The sequence below is a fragment of the Eptatretus burgeri genome, chromosome 3 (assembly GCF_056783735.1).
Source record: "Eptatretus burgeri isolate ZD-2024b chromosome 3, Ebu_testis_v1, whole genome shotgun sequence".
NCBI classification, from domain to species: domain Eukaryota; kingdom Metazoa; phylum Chordata; class Myxini; order Myxiniformes; family Myxinidae; genus Eptatretus; species Eptatretus burgeri.
Genome location: NC_140963.1, coordinates 39,932,514 through 39,950,532, shown reverse-complemented (window position 1 = coordinate 39,950,532; position 18,019 = coordinate 39,932,514). Strand labels below are relative to the sequence as shown.

At 40.4% G+C, this 18,019-nt stretch overlaps 1 protein-coding gene across 7 annotated transcripts in view; it reads right to left on the bottom strand.

Moving 5' to 3' along the window:
* Positions 1 to 312: 312 nt before the first annotated feature.
* LOC147029740 (neurotrophin-3-like) overlaps positions 313 to 18,019 on the bottom strand; it is a 106,488-nt gene continuing 88,781 nt past the window's right edge. For 6 of the 7 annotated variants that reach the window (XM_085873020.1, XM_085873022.1, XM_085873019.1 and 3 more), the window contains one exon: positions 313 to 2,685. In XM_085873020.1, coding sequence (XP_085729146.1) covers positions 1,645 to 2,685 — 1,041 coding nt within the window. In that variant the 3' untranslated portion in view covers positions 313 to 1,644. Of the gene's footprint in view, positions 2,686 to 10,622; positions 10,766 to 18,019 lie in introns of those variants that run through there. The other variant, XM_085873026.1, reaches the window with a different exon arrangement.

The window sequence follows — 18,019 nt, the reverse complement described above, 5'->3', positions numbered from 1 at the left end:
ATACTGGCTTGCCTTCATTAGTTAGTCATTAAAGTTTAAAACAAAACTTGAATGAATACGATCACCATCTCTTGCTCTTCCATGAACTTCCATCTTGTAAAGAAGATGTTATGATAAACCCACTCCAATAAATTTGCAAACACATTTCACTTGAGGGAGATGATGCCAATAGTCTTCTGTGCATTGTGTGTCATCTCATTCTAGCATACAAGTGCCACCGTCTAGTGGAGAGTTACATCAAAATGATGTCACAAGAAATGCAGTCACGAAACAATGTTTGTGGTGTCAAAGGTTAAAAACACAACAACCCAATAACAGGCCAGCACTTTTTTTTTTATTACCGTTACATAAATAGATAAAATAGAAATATCTTCATAATATTCCCATGAAAATCCTCATCTCTTCGAAAGCATGACACAAAAGAGGGTTGGGTTTTTTATTATTATTAATTTTTTTTGGAATACTGCGTTGGACAAGCTGCAGACAAAAGCATGAACATAGCATGCGGTTTGACACGATCAAGCAAATCAAGAAAGCGGAACTGGTAATCGAATATGAGAAAAATAAATTAAAATGAACTTCTCGTCCCGAGTCAGACTGTATCGCTGTGCAAAGCATGATCCCATGCTTTATGCCCTTTGTTTTGTGGTTTCCCCTCCCTTCCATTCCACCCTATGGGCTGAAATAATCCACACCCCACCCCCCCCCAACAAAAAAAAAATCTACCTCAATATTTTGAACTTCTGCAGCAATAAGTTTGATGTTCCTTGAAGATGAAAAAAATACAAGTCACACATTCATGACATGCTTGGAAAACAATGACATTAAAAAAATAAATAAATAAAACGACATTTCAGGCAGTGTCAAAATCAATTTTGGAAAACATATCCAGAGAACGTGACAGAGAATATGTCATGAAAAATATATAAACCGCTCGGACAAAAACATAAGTTACAGAAAGAACTGATAACTTCCAACTTATACAACAAGCTCTGCAGACATGAAACTCCATATTGTGCTCACCCATTTAGACCGTTATCACTCATCTACATCCCATCAAGCTTGAAAAACCCAACCAAGGGCTTTTGTGGTCGAAAAAAAAACAAAGAGAAGGCCCAATGGGAGTTGCATTTTAATTACTTTGATAATAGTTCCCAAACGTTGAGGTCCAAAAATCTTAAGGTTGATGCTACTTCTCACTTAAGCCAAGACAAAACGAAGAGCACAAGCGTATGGCAATAAATAAAAAGACCAGGAGGTGAGTAAGGATGATAGTTTAAGAAGTTGAATTCAAGGCAGTGCAATCCAAGCTGCTCTCATGGATACTGCAGCCTCAATGTAAACATGAACTTTAAAATGCAAACCATTGTTGAGAGGGAGAGGGAAAGGCAGAGGGAGAGGGAAAGGGAAAGAAGGAGAGGAAAGAGGGAGAGGGAGAGAACTGTAATTCCTCCCATGATTATACTGAATACCCACTCAGTATATAACAAACAAGTAACAATGCAAAACTGAAAGATTGGAATGCGAGGTGTTTAATAAATAAAATTGAGCGCAAAATAAAATATCATCACTGTACACGCTGTATAAGTTAAGAAGGAATAACTTAAAATGAATGTCCTCATTCCTGCCTCAACGCCAGCTCCTTTAGTAGTACCGGCCAAACTTCCTTGTGAGCGTGCAGACACACGCTGTGTCCAACCGTATCCATGTCCAAACTGAATGTCCACGTTCGTCCAATGTCAATGCACGTGCATACGATTGTGTGGTCTTGCAACGTGAAGCCCAGTACCGCTCATCAATTCCCCGGCAAGATGCATTGCCAACCTCCTTGCATCGAGTCTCATAGAAGTACTGACGAAGCGGTCGTCCTCCAGCACGAAACTCCTCCAAGACGTTCACTTTTTGCCCATGGATGTCATACGCAGATTTCTTGTCTGTGACCCAATGACTTTCGCTGTCACAAACAGAATACTCGCCCCGGTGGACACGGCGTTGGGAATACCGTCGTGGTCTGGCAGCAGAGGCAGAGGAGTTTCCTTTACCAACAACATTAGCTGCATCAGCCTCAACAAGGAGGGAGCCAGGTGGAATCCCCGGCCTCCGATCGCTGAAAACTACTCTCCCTGAGCTAAGCTCACTTTCTGTGGTTCGTTCTTCCTCAATCAGCGCTTCTTCAATGCTCCAACGCTTTTCTGGAGTTTGAGCTCCTTCAAATCTCCACTGCCACCCTGATAACCCTTCTCCACTCCTCCATTGCTTTTCCGTTGCCTCTCCTCCAATCCATTGCCTTTCTGGTATTTCTCCTCTCCACCATCTCTCTGCACCCTCTCCTGCCCAATGGCTTTCAGCGACTTCTTCTCCAACCCAACGCCTCTCAGCCACTTCGTCTTTGCTCCACCGCCTTCCTGCCACTTCCTTTCCACTCCACCGCCGACCTGTTGCTTCCCCAGCAGTCCAAAGTTTCCCCCCTTCACTTGCTTCTTTGTTGTTGTATTGAGCTTGCTGTAACCTTGAGCGGTGGTGAGGGATGGATGCATGGAGTGCACCACGTAACAGGGCCTCACGCAGTAGGCGTGCAAGCAAAGCAGCTGGAGGAACTGTTACGGGCTCAGCAGGAGTAACCGTGTGGCCTAGGAGCGAGGCAAGAGCAGCCACCAGCAAGACCCTCCACATCACGCCGGCTTTCTGCAGAGAATTAATGCACAAGAGGTCAGCATTGCAGACCACCATTCAAAAAGGCACAATCTGAAATGGTCACATGCATTTACAATGTTCACATCACCACTAGTCTTGAATGATCTTTTCTAACTTCACAAGATCATCAGCTTGAGATGGCTGATTACATACTTGTGTAAACAAAGCCAGGATTAAAGCAGAGAAATCCAGATAATTCATTCAACCACCACTGTCGCTTTTGACTAAAAACACTTAGTATAGTTGATGATACCAAAGCTTTTCCAAAAAAAGTAATTAGAGTTTTATATTTTTCTTATTCAATACTGGAAGGAAAGTTCAAAGGCACACACACACACACACACACACACACACACACACACACACACACACACACACACACACACACACACACACGTCTCTGAGCTCGATCTAGCCTGGGTTCAAATCTCGACCAAGCTATAAACCTGGTGTTTTCAATGCAGGGCAAAGCATCGATGTGTGCGCCATCCATCGGATGGTCTTTAAACTGTGTCGCGTCGACTGGCATAGACGGTGTCCCATCTCCTGGCATTAATTAGTGGACCTTAAATATCCAACCGTTTCCTTCATGAAGAGTAGGTGAGTAATCACCAGCACTCTAGCTAAATTACAAATTCCTGCTCCATCAGTTGAGTATCCTAGATTGAAGTGATGACTTTCCAAGATTGTATCCGCTTTTCCAAGAAACTGCTTCAGCACAACTGTCGGTCTGTCTAGTGATTGGTATTTGAATGAATCTTTTAATCAGCTGAAGTATTTTTGGCCTAGATATAAAGACATTAAGATGGGCTAAGATGGCCCTCTCATAGCTGATCCCCACATCCCCCACCACTACTCCTCCATATAACCCCCTTGTTCCTGGTTATATGCTCAGTAACATGAAAGTCCACACCAGATGGTTTTCTCTGGTTAACGGTATAGTAGACAAAAATGATGTAATGAAAAAAAAATGCCCAATGAGATTTTATACAGTATATACTGGGGTTATTTTGGCTGAGATTACTCGACTGAGTTTTGTGTCTTCATGCAGTTAATATATTGTTTTATAATCCTAATTTGTACTTCGATCATCACCTTCAAATCATGCAATACATATTACGAGCAGAAGCCCATGGTAAAAATAACACGATACAAGTCTGAAGACGACGATGGTTCACGAGCGGTATTTGACGATGTAGATTGTTTCAGAAGTCAAGGATGAGACAATGTGATAATGTTTGACCAAGTTATGAAAATGATCAACACGATGTGCTACGCATGACAGGTTATTAGCTGCAAAATGTCGAAAACCCGGTTTCGTTCAACAACTTTAAAAATTTGACGTTTGCATAACCTTTAAAGGTTACAAAACAATGTTGTGAACATTAAAATAAGGAAACAGGATACGTGCTATAGCTTATTGGAGTTGGTTCGTCGAAGAAGGTCGAAAACCCGGTTTGATTCCCACAACTTTGAAAATTTGACCTTTGTGACCTTTAAAGGTGAAGGATTATGACCTTTGGTGCAAAACTTCCTCTGGAATATTCCAGGAACAATATAACGTCATATAGGCTATATGGCATTTCGCACTCCTCGGATTATCCATACTTTGATGAAATCAGCGTAAAAGCAAACTTGAAGGGGGCGCCGCGGGCAAAGTGTTCGAGATAGAGAAAAATGGTTTCAAGACTTTAGGTGGGGAATGACCTCAAGATTATGCATAAAATATATTGTCATCGTAGCTGTCAAAGTTTGGGCGGTCGTATGATTTTTATGTCAAAATTCGAAATTTTCTAAGTTCATGACCTTGTGACCTTGACCTTGGGACAAAAATGAAAAATCGAGCTCTGTGGGGCTATGCAGGTGCCATTGGGCTAACCAAATACCGAAACCCCTGCCAGATTCGACAAACCCCTCAGAGAAGATGGATTTTTATGTCAAAATCGCAATTTTCTAAGTTCGTGACCTTGTGACCTTGACCTTGGGATGAAAATGAAAAATCGAGCTCCGTGGGGCTATGCAGGTGCCATTGGGCTAACCAAATACCGAAACCCGTGCCAGATTCGACAAACCCCTAGGAGAAGATGCAAATTGAAATCGGCTACCACTTAAAAACACAATTTGCAATTTTATAAGTTCGTGACCTTGTGGCCTTGACCTTGGGACAAAAATGAAAAGAATCGAGCTCTGTGGGGCTATGCAGGTGCCATTGGGCTAACCAAATACCGAAACCCCTATCAGATTTGACAAACCCCTCGGAGAAGAAAATTTTTATGTCAAAATTCGCAATTTTATAAGTTCGTGACCTTGTGACCTTGACCTTGGGATGAAAATGAAAAATCGAGCTCCGTGGGGATATGCAGGTGCCATTGGGCAAACCAAATACTGAAAACCCTGTCAGATTCGACAAACCCCCTTGGAGAAGATGCAAATTGAAATTGGCTACCTCCTAAAAACACGTTTTTTGAGCGTGGCTCCGCCCATAATGAGCGCACCACGCCCATTTTCAAGAAAACACAGCTAGATCATGATATAAACCTCCCACCACAATTTTATGAGGATCGGATCAAAACCCACGGAGCTATGCTCGGGACAGACAGACATACAGACAGACAAACAGACAGACATACAGACAGACAAACAGACAGACAGACAGACAGACAGACAGACAGACAGACAACAATAACGAATATAGTGCTCACTTATATTTTTCGTGAAAATATTTTTTCGTGAACCAATAAAAAAGTAAGCATTTTATTCTTGCACTGGTTGAAAGAGCACCAAAATGCGAGGTTATATATTTAATGGCAAAGAAAAAAAATTTTTTGAGAGAGAGCAAGGCATCAGTTTTGTGTCTTTTGTGTCTTTGGTCAGCAGGAAATGATTAAAAAATTAACTTTTACAAGATAAAAACCTCAAAGATCATCAAGTGTTTCGAGCTGACAAAAGTTGTTAGCATTTCAAGTTGACTAAGTCCAATCTATGAAATCCATTTCATGAAATTAAACATTTGGCTTTTTTGATGATGTTCAATGAAAGATTCTCCCGACTGATTGGCAGGAAAAAGGTCTACTTTGGGTGCTGGCATGAGAATTTTAGATAATACTAGTGTGATGTGATGAGGAAGGAAAACAAATCCAATGGGTTCAAGATTACATTGTACACAGACAATCGTTAGCATTTCCTTTACTCAGTTGCCTATACACCACCCAGGTTCAATATGTGGTCTGATTGAAAAAAAGAATCATTTTTCTCGTCGGTTTGGATTGATCTGAAGCAACTTTTTTTATTTTATTTTTTCTCCGAGGAGCGTTTCTTTGTTTCAGGGTGGGACAGACAGACAGCATAAGCCTATTATGTATATAGATGGCATAGTAGATTATAGTAATAAAATAACCAATTGTTTTCGTGAAAACATTATTGTAATAAAAATTAATATTTTTACAACAAGGAGTAGGCCTCCTCCAAATATGACAATTGTTTCAAACAGGTATAAACAGATAAAAACTAGCAAAGATGAGCAATGCACTGACATTATCAGATGTGTTTGAAGCTGACTCTGTGATGATATTGTTGATAGTTTTTCGGAAATGATTAAAAAATTAACTTTTACAAGATAAAAACCTCAACGATCATCAAGTGTTTCGAGCTGACAAAAGTTGTTAGCATCTCAAGTTGACTAAGTCTAATCTATGAAATCCATTTCATGAAATTAAACATTTGGCTTTTTTGATGATGTTCAATGAAAGATTCTCCCGACTGATTGGCAGGAAAAAGGTCTACTTTGGGTGCTGGCATGAGAATTTTAGATAATACTAGTATGATGTGATTAGGAAGGAAAACAAATCCAATGGGTTCAAGATTACATTGTACACAGACAATCGTTAGCATTTCCTTTACTCAAAAAGTGAAAATCTGAGTTAAAGCCCACACCAATAATCCCAACATATGACTCCCACATGTGGTGACATACAAGCTATGCAGCCTTGTCTCTACGAGAGAGTCCAGAACATCCTTGAATCAGAGACATGTCAAGTTGGAATGAAGGTTTGATTCTCAATTAGCGAGGCAAACATTTAAAAGCACATTTTATTGTGTATGGCGTTGGTTGTTACCTCCATATGCGGGTTTCAGAGCATGGAATGGAGCCCTCCCAGATTTCAAAGTATTCACCATTGCGTGTGTGTGTGCGTGTGCATATGTACATATACAGTACATACATACATGTCTGCATATATACACATAAATACATACATGTGTGTGTATATATATATATATATATATATATATATATATATATATATATATATATATATATATATGTGTGTGTGTGTGTGTGTGTGTGTGTGTGTGTGTGTGTGTGTGTGTGTGTGTGTGTGTGTGTGTGTGTGTGTGTGTGTGTGTGTGTGTGTGTGTGTGTGTGTGTGTGTGTGTGTGTGTGTGTGTATATGTTGGCTTGAATGAAATTCTTTTAAAAATCTTTCTCTTGAACCACTTCACCAATCAATGTGAAATGTCACAGTTATAATTGAGTCGACATGTGGAATATATGTTTTAAATTTCAACCTGATTGGATGCATGGTCTGGCAGCCAGAATTATTTAATATTTTAAATCTGGGTTCAGAGATTTAAATCAAAATTTGTACTCGTATGTATAATGATGGAAGAAGGTGGGCAGAGGCATATCTGGCGATGTCATGACGTCGAAGGTTGTCTTTCTAGTTTAAGATATCGTGGTGCCTTTGTGATGACATCATAATTGCACACATAGAATGCTACATCTGATGAGTATGAAAAAATTTCAGTGTCATCTAGGGATAAATTGGTCCACAGAAAAAGACAATTGATGACGTCATCAGTCACATGGTTCAGCAGCCATATTGCTTTAAAAAATAAAAATAAAAAAGCTTTAAATAAAATGTTCTCTGAAACAGCAGAACAGATTGAGGTGAAAGTACGACTGCTTATCCACGAATGTATGTTGTTAAAGGAAAAAGTGAAAGTATGACATGTATGACTGCTTATCCACGAGGAACAAAACGTTCACACATATGACATCATAGGTCACATGGTTTGGCAGGCATATTGGATTTACCCTAAAACCAATAAAAAATATATTTTGCAGGTTAATGCACTTTCTGCATGTGTTGTGCATGAACCAGTGAAAAGTGTGTTCCATTGCTTGTTTGGCGTCATTCTGAATACACCTTTCACTAGTACATGCACAACACATGCAGAAAGTGCATCAACTCGCACCCACATGCCGATCTACATGCAGAACCAAGATATGGTCATTTAGTAACCCAGAGGTACTGGGACATGCACAATCACAATTCCAGATTTTAAAATTTCTGTTTTTTTTTTTTAATGACCAGGAATCGGTGGGAATCCAATGATGAGTGACATTACCACATTCCGATAACCAAAAAATGTGCACATGCTCACACACGTGACCGGAAGTGATTCGCTATAAATGGCCACGTGTGGTTAGCTGTGCCCTTTGGCTTGCGGACTGCAAGCGAAATGTCACCTGAGGAGGACCCTCTTTCCTGTTTGTTAAAAAATTGGGGAATAGAGTTTACTCGGACTTTGTTTGATCGATGGACAATATATATATATATATATATATATATATATATATATATATATATATATATATATATATATATATATATATATATATATATATATATATATACACATACACACATACATACATACAGTACACACACATAAATATAAAAACAGTGGGTATTTGTGTGTTTGTATATTTGTCTTTCCCCCTCCATACGAACGGTTTATGTAGGGTTTTAAAGGCCATTCTTTTGAAACGACTGTGCTCTCACTACGGTCTCTCTTTGACGATAAAAAAACTCGAAAAACATTTTCCATAAAACATTAATTACGTCTCCTCTATTGGAATTGGAAATGGTGACTTGCAAACCGAGCCTCAAGGGCGGTGTACAGAATCGTTTTTAAAAATATGAAATACAAGGCACAGGGAGGTGAAATTCACTGCACATGATGCGAAGTACACGCAGAGTAAAACAAGTGTTCATTTGGAATTTACATCCATAGGATATCAAATAAATAAAGAAGATATAAGCACACCTGATGCGAGGCCGAGGTTTCAGACTTTGGCCTGCTCATGAGGCTGTCACGTCAAAATGAAACATTCCAGAAGACAAAGAAAACAGGGTCACATCCATCCATCCATCCATTGGGACCGTACTCTGTGCAGAGCGTTGATGCTGTTTAACCAGTCTCCTTGGCGATTGGGCACAATCCTGGATGGGTCGCCACTCCGACACAGGATACCAGCAAGCTGGCACTCATTTTGCCAACCACAGAAGGATGACAGGCAAAGTCAACCCCACCTGGTATTAATTCAACAGCCGAGTGGGATTTGAACTCAGGATCCTAGGATCCCAAGACCACCACCCTAACCATTAAACCAACACCAAGCAAACATTTGTACACGTATTGTTTTAAAATAACGCTTCTTGATACGAAACATCATATCTTCCAGTCTCCTTGAATATTTTGTTTGCATTTCTCCAACCCATCATTTTTGATGAGCTTTTATAGGAGTGTACAGATATTTTGCAGGATTGCTTGCAAACAAAAATTGAAGAAAATATGAAGTTGCATTTGCTCAAGTGTTGTTCACTGTATTGCAGAACACCATTTTGAAGGAGGAATATATAAAAGTACAGCTACAATTTCAAATTGAGAGTAAATTTTGGGCATTTAAATATCTGACCAAATATTCGATTTTGATGCTGTTTGTTATTTTGTGCATAGGGAGCATGTAGTTCAAAATGAATATCATCCATTGTGCTTATACTTTTACAGAATACATCTGGGGGTCAAATTAAACACCCACTTTCATTTTTCCGTCAGTATTTTATAGTGTAAAATATGAAATGTAGCCCATATTTAATACTGGGAATTTTTTTTAATTCAGCAATTTTTTTCTGGCTCATGGTCTACACTACAAGGTCTAAGAAACTCCGAGGTACCATTAAAAATTGGGAGTACGAATTGTATAAACAAACCTGACAACAGGTATGATCCTCCCTCGATCCAAAGGATTCATTGAAGATTACACTGCATTGAGGATTAACTTCTTACTTCAATATTACATCGCAGGTATCTATGCGAGCATCAACATTTCAATGCAGCATCCATTCAAACAGATCATCATCTCCATCAACTCATGTTGAGTGGCTTTTGGAATACTCAAATCTACTGGACCGAATTAAAGAACGATCAAGCTTACAAGATGGAGACTATGTTAATATTCATTAAGACTTGAAACTTGCACACACAATAGCCTTTGCATCGGGAAGGCTGTGTGGAATCATAGTTGATACTCTAAGGCAACTAACATAGTCCATATATAATGTGCAACGGAGTGTAAATGATCACAATATGTTCACTCTTGGCTTTGTTCCTGATGAATTTGTAAAACGGATCCTGAACGCTGATGACACGAGTCAGAAACTTCATGAGGATTATGTTTCTACATGAATCAAAGGAAATATCAGCCTCTGGGCTGCAGTTAAAAAAAGAAGGCAATAACATGTTCATGTCTGGTCACCAGAAAACCACCGTTAAGCTTCGAGAAAAGACTGTATATCTGAAGGAGACAAACAATTTGTATGGAAGATTAATGGTCCTTGCAAAGTCGAGCAGAGATATCGATCAGAAAGATGCTATCAGCAACCAGAAGTTCACCCTCACACAAAGAGCACCGTTTGCCTCAAATGGAACAATGCTTCCATGCACAGACAAGTCAAATTTGATTCACCTTCTAGAGATGTTGGGAAGGGAAGAAAATTGGAATCAAGAAGATCAGGTGCAGCTTCAGGCTACAAGTATGATGGATCAAGATTCATTAGATGAAGAAACACTGGATGCCTTACCAACTGAAGTTGTTGGACCAAAGAGAAAGATTGCAGTGGTAGGCAGCATGGTTTGGGTGCAGAAAACGAAAAAGTCAGCCACAATGAGGACAGTTGCTGAGTTCAGTAAATGCTTCAATGACGGGCTGACGTCTATGACAAGAGAATTTGATGAGATCATTGTGGGGTTTGATACATACACAGATTCATCATTGAATTATGTTACATGAGAAGCAAGGTGACAGAGACAGGCCCCAGATCAATATAAGATCCGTGATGACACAAGCATAGAACACATCACCATGAAGCGGATCCCTTCCTATGACAAAACAAAGGCTGATCTGACAGATTACCTTTCAGAGAAAATCCTATTATACCATCAGGACTCAACAAAGCTGGTCATCACATCTGCATCAGGATGTACGAGGAGTAATGGCAATCTGATCATCAAGAACAACCAAGAAGAAGCCGATACACAACTGATCTTTCAAGCAGTGTTGGCATCTAATCAAAACTGACCCGATGCATAACTGAAGTTCTTCTCCCCAGACACAGATGTCCTTGTGCTAGTCATGGCAAACTATCATCTCTTTCTTTGAAATACTTCTATCTCAATGGTGTCAGGACTTATCCCAATACAGCCAATTGCAACAGCTCCAAGCAGACGGAAGGCGAAGGCACTGCTTGTCCTCCACACATTTTTAGGGGCAGACAACATTGGGAGGTTTCATCGAATAGTCAAGGCAATGTGACTTAAAGTTTTCCTGAAATCAGGAAGTGATGTTATGGAGGCCCAAGTGAAGCTATCTGATGAGAACTCAGTCAGCGAGCAGCAGCTGACCATGCGAACTACATTTGTGTGTGTCGCATACAACCCAAAAGGGAGATAAATTACCAGCATTCCTGGTCTACGATGGTATCTATTCTGTAAACACTTAGCAGAAAGTGGCAGGCTTCCACCTATGATGTGAGCCCTTAAGCAGCACATTCTAAGAGTCCATATTCAGGTCAGGGTATGGGGTCAAGCCAGCATCGCGCAGCAAGCATTCTTGGACTCGCTACAGAATGGATTCCTCAAAGACACAAATGGACAGCTTAAGCCCCGTACAACAGATATTCTACCAGCACCCAAGGTCATCATTGAAATGGTTGTTTACTGTTGTAAGGGAGACTGCTCATCACAAAAGTGGTGCTGCAGATCGAAAAACTTGGCATGGACTGATCTTTGTTTATTCAGCAACGAGTGCCGCAATAACGATGATTTGCATGACAGCCCACTGTCTGATGAGAGTCAATTACTAATTACGTGACCCAGCTTTGGCAGTTAGTGAGAAAGTGTGATCTTGAGCATTATGATGCGGATGAGGCAATAAACGATCAAATCCATTATATAATGCAAACTGTGGTGTCTTCCTGTGTTCTTCGGTCTCCCGTTTGTGGCGGCAGCTTCCCGTGCTACGCTTGAAAAGCTGCCAACTGGTTATTTTGCATTTTCTTTTCACTTTTCTTGATGCAATATAATCAGTCATTTTATTGTCCCTTCCAGTACTGTAAAATCAACATGAACATCTGGATTGAAGTAAATTGAATGCAGATCTTCATGGAGTCACAAACAATATTAAATAGCTATATTTAGCCCTCTTTTAAGACAAATCCAACCTCCCTTGCCCGATATTGCATTACCATTTTGCAGTGGGCGGTATAAATCGCTCAGTGGTTTGGCTACGGGCGAAACGACGAGTGCAACACAATGAACCTTTTTTAAAGTCCATGCAATAATTAAAATCGATAGATCAACTGAAACTTTTCCTGTCACTGGGGATGGGTACTTTTGCTAGTCATAGATAAGTGTGTATTGCCATGCCTGTCCAAATATTTCCTTCGTGAACCTCATTTGGATATCGGCATCATGCGACAAATGGCTCAAGCTATTGAAGTATTCGAGACTCAAGCCACAAAAATGGAAAACACCGTCAATAACCCCAACATAGAGGCTGTTAATGTGATTAACGAAACTCACTCTGAGTCGCCTGCGTAGAAACAGCACAATACAAATTATGGCAACATCACGAGAAGTTTCAACACATCTAAATGTTGCTACGGCTGTGGAGCCACAGGTCACACATACCATGATGACCACTGCCCAGCAAATGGAAAATCGTGCAATTACTGTCACAAACTTAACCATTTCAGCTGAGTTTGTGTGGCGAGCAATATCTCAAACTCCCAAGATCACTCTGTATGGAATTTATGCATACAGCTCCTGAAGATGATCATGGGGAAGTTATGTCTTATTTGCATGGATTGCCCACTGGGGATAAGCACCATAACAGCCAAAATCGAAAACACTCCTGTGAAAATGATTATCGATTCCAAGGCTTCTGTCAATCTATTGGACAGAAACACTTATCACAGGGTATGTCAAGATGGCTACCACCACACTCTATCCAAGTCAGCAACTAACATCTTCAAATATGGCTCAAACACATTGAGGGTATGTTTCACAGCTGTCTCGAGTATAACAACAGTAAAACTGTGGCCAACATAGTGGTGGCTGGTACGGTTGATACAGGATCTCAGCTCGGGTGCACTTCAGCCATCCAACCGAGGGTGCTAAGTCTCAGCCCATGTGTTCAACCTGCTCCATTACAAATGACCAGGATGACAATCAATCCGTAGGAGCCGGTCATCCATGTTGACATGGGAGGTTCATTTCCCACCAGCGAATACATCCTCGGCATTGCCAATGAATGTTCCCGATGGCCAGAAGCAATTATCCTGTCTTCCACGTCTAACCAGTCCATCATTAGAAGCCTAACAACTGTATTTTCCACCCATGGCTTGCCACATTAAATTGTATCAGACAATGGACCCCAGTTTATCAGTTTTGAATTCAAACAGTTTTGCAGCATTCATGGAATCAAACATGGATCCTTCGGGTCTTTTGGGTATTTAAAGATCTTTGGGGTCTTTCAGATCTTTTGGGTCTTCAGGGTCGTATTTTAGTCATTTTGGGTCTTCGGGGTCCATTGGGTTTTCAGGGTCTTTTCAGTCTTTTGGGTCCTCAGGATTGTTTCGTTCTTTTGGGTTATCCGGGTCATTTAGGTATTTGGGTCTTCAGGGTCTTATTTTAGGCATTCGGGTCTTCATGGTCTTTGGGGTATTTTGGGTCTTTGAGGTCTACTGGGTCTTTAGGGTATTTTTGGTTGAGTTTTTGGGGTCTTTTTAGTCTTTTGGGTCCTTGGGTCTTTTAGGTCCTTGGGGTCTTTTTGGTCCTCGGGGTAATTTAGGTTCTCAGGGTCGTTTGGGTCCTTCGGATCCTCGTAAGGGGTGGGGTGGGGGGGGGTTTGTGTTCTCTGGGAACTTAGCTTAAGTATTTCAGGTTAAAATTGTGGGTGATGTCAGGTCAGCTGTCCAACCAATGGGTGAAGAGTGGATATACACACATAAATACATAATCACATGCACTTGCTCCAAAAAAAAAATATATATATATATATATATATATATATATATATATATATATATATATATATATATATATATATATATATATATATATATAGATATATATAGTAGTGTATGTTTGCTTGTCCACTTATAACTCGAGAACTACGCATCACAGAGCAAAACTAAAAGCATATTCGGAATCAGCACGTCTTAGAGGTACTACAGCATACCTTGGCCGAAAAAAGGCCGAAAAAAACGTAGTTATCAGCAAGGCCGAAAGGCCGAAAAAAAATTGGCCAATTTTTTTTTTGGCCGTTTCAATTTTTCTGCTGCATTTCATTGATTTTCCATGTCGCGACTTGTTTTTATTCACAACCTGATCAAAATAAGACAAAGACAGACCAGTGAACATTTTCAAAGTTTCTGATCAAAATTTGACTTTCTGATTTCAGATGCCCCGAAGAAGGAAGAGCTCCAATGGTCCCAAGGCAGCTGCAGCCAAGCGAAAACACGTGAAGAGACAGCAGGAGACTGAAACGGAGTGATCAGCCAAGCTCAATGAACAGGCACAGCAGCAACAGCAGCAGCGACAAAAAGAGACTGATGAGGACCGATCAGCCAGGCTCAATGAACAGGTTCATCGGCAACAACGGCGGCGAGCTAATGAGACTGAAGAAGAGTGTGATGCAAGACTTGAGGCAATGCATCACCGCACTGCAGAAGCATGAGCACTGGCCCGGGCACAAGAGCACACCATGCCAACAGGGTGGTATTCACGTATGACCCGGCTGACCCAACAACTCATGCAGACATCGGCCGAATGGACCAAGTCTGCACCCACTGCTTTGCTTACAAGTTCAAAGGAGAGACCAAGGGTGTGTGCTGCAGCGATGGCAAGGTCGTCGTTGAACCCTCCCCTGCCCTTCCTTCCTTGCTGAAGGAACTTCTCTCAGGCGAAGGTCCCCTCAGCAAGCACTTCCTTGACAACATTCGGATGTATAATGGCAGCTTTGCAATGATGAGCTTCGGGCACAAGGAAGCTGAAGTCCAGGGCTGGAACCTGAGCTTCAGGATCCAAGGTCAAATGTTTCACCGCATTGGCATCTTGCTCCCGCCTGAAGATGGCCAGCCAAAGTTCCTACAGGTCTACTTCCTGGACTCACATGCCAAGGAGCTGGCCACCAGGAACCACAGCGGCCTAACACCACACATCCTTGAGATGCTCACAAAGTGGTTTCATGAGAATAACCATCTGGTCCATGAGCTCAAGACTGCAAGAGATGTACTTGCAGAAGGAGGCAACTCTGAAGAGTGCCAGATCATCATCAGAGAGAACAAGTGACCGCAAGGTGAGCACACATGCCGCTACAATGTCCAGTCTGCACCAGAAGTCTCCATCCTAATGGACAATGAGCCAACAGAACCCAGAGACATTGTCCTCAGATTTCGTGATGGGGCACTTAAAAGGATCAGTGAGCTGCATGTATCTCATGATGCACTCCAGTATGCCATAGTGTTCCCATATGGAACAAATGGCCACAGCATCCATCTGGTGGCCAGGACTGCGACTGGACAGGATGGATGAAAACTCATACAGCTGCAGTAGTACAGCTCCCACATCATGGTGAGAGAGGGCAACCACATAGTGCAGATGCGACGACTCTTTCAGCAGTTTCTGGTCGGTCTACTGCAAGATCGAGACAGAGCGACTGGGCTTTATCCGCCGGGAGCAAAATAACTTGCTTGCTGATAACTACGTCATCCTCCGTGACAGCCTCATGAACACTTATGACGAACACTGACAACGACAAAGAAATGTGAAATATGTCCATATTAAATGTGATATATATGAAGCACCACAATTTTTCCATTTCTTATTCCTATTTTTTTCCCCAGGCAGCGCCAGGTACTCCAGCTAGTATATATACACACATATATATATATATATATATATATATATATATATATATATATATATATATATATATATATATATATATATATGGATATCCAAACTTCTGTCTGGTGGGGTGAGGAGGAGAGGGGTGAGGGTGAAGCCTCAGTCAACCCATGTGAGTATGTCTATTAATTCCGTATTATTGGACCATGACTCCGTCTATTAATGACATACTATTGGAATGTACCTTTTTGACCTTTTAGACCCTTTTTAAATCATGTGGACCTTCAAAGACCATTTGGACATTTACACCTTTAAACCCATTAGACTCCTTAAGACCTTTCCATCATTTGGACCACTGAGACCCTTAAGACCAATTCCCTCTTTTGACATTTTAGTATCCTTAGACTAAAATGTCTAAGGATACTATCCTTAGACATTTTAGTATCCTTAGACTATCCTTAGATATAAAATGTCTATCCTTAGACATTTTAGTATCCTTAGACCTTAGACTAAAATTAGACTAGTATCTATATCCCTGACACCATTTAGAGCCCCTTGACCCTTTAGACCCCTTCGGCATTTTAAACCCCTTAGACCTTAATTACTCTTGGAAAATACTATTTTGACCTTTAGACCCGTTTAGATCTTTATAGATCCCCTATAGATGCCTATGGGCCCTTTGGACCATTTCGACACCTTCGACCTGTAGATCCTCTCGACACGTTAGACCCCTTTAGATGCACACCACACAAACTTATCTGGAGTCTTCATGCAATATGCAGATTTTACTTTTTTCAGCAAGTACAGTGCAATCCCCACCCATAAAGAGGGTGGGTAATCTGCTAGTTTAAACAGGATTTGCATATTGGGGCAGGGAATTGGTTTACCAATCAAAACCTTGAAGCATATTGTTTTTGAGGTCAAAATCTCAAAGGGTCAAAGGCCAAGGTTTCAAATAATGATCATCAATTTTCATCGGATTGACTTGAAATTTGAACAGGGTTTGCATATTGAATCACCCGAACAACAATTTAACCCCATTATAATCAAATGGGACTTTTGTGAATTTATTAATACTTTAACAATTTTTCAAGCTATCAAACTGAATCTTATGCATCTTATTTGTACATATGTGTAGTGAATGTGAGAAAAATTTTATCAAAATTAGTCAAAGGTCAAGGCCACCCAAAACATGCAAAACACCTATGAGGTCACAATTAGAAAATGTATCAGCCAAATTTGGTATGCATCACAATCAATCATGTAAAACACATGATAGGTCAAATTTTCGAAAATGCCAAATTGCTGTTTCCATGGCAACTATTGTTTATTTGATCTCACAAGTATCGTGCTATGCATGCCATCTTTCTAGATGATTTATTGACATGTGGACCAATCTGCTAACAGTCCAATGTAAGCCATGTTGACATCTAATTTCAATGAGGGACATCTCAGCATTGTCCATACCAATGATGTTGTTACCTTCTCCAAACATTGACCAGGTTGAAGTGTTTTTTTTTTTCAAGTTGATTCACCTACCGTGCTGTACGAGCTGAGTATGCAAAATTTCCTGGGTCCAAAAATGAACGGAAAACAGCCTGTGCATGGAGGGTTCTTTCATCTATGTTTGAAACAAAATTTTAATTTGATTACAATTTTTTTTCTCGCAAACATCACTATTTTGCCGGTATGTTTGCCGGTAAAAATTTGCCGGTAAAAAAAATTTTGCCGGTAAAAATGAATGGAAAACAGCCTGTGCATGGAGGGTTCTTTCATCTATGTTTGAAACAAAATTTTAATTTGATTACATTTTTTTTTCTCACAAACATCACTATTTTGCCGGTATGTTTAACTTCCCCCCCACTCCCACCCCCTGTGTATATTTACATACAAACGTCAAAATTCATTTCAAAATTATGAATTTGTTAAATAAGAGTCTAGATAAATTTTTTCAATTTACTTTCAGATAACCAAGAAGTGATATGTTCCCAACCGCTTTCAGATAACCAACCAACTCCAAAAGTGTTGAGTACAAAACTAAGCTTCTATTTGATTGTATAAAAGTGCA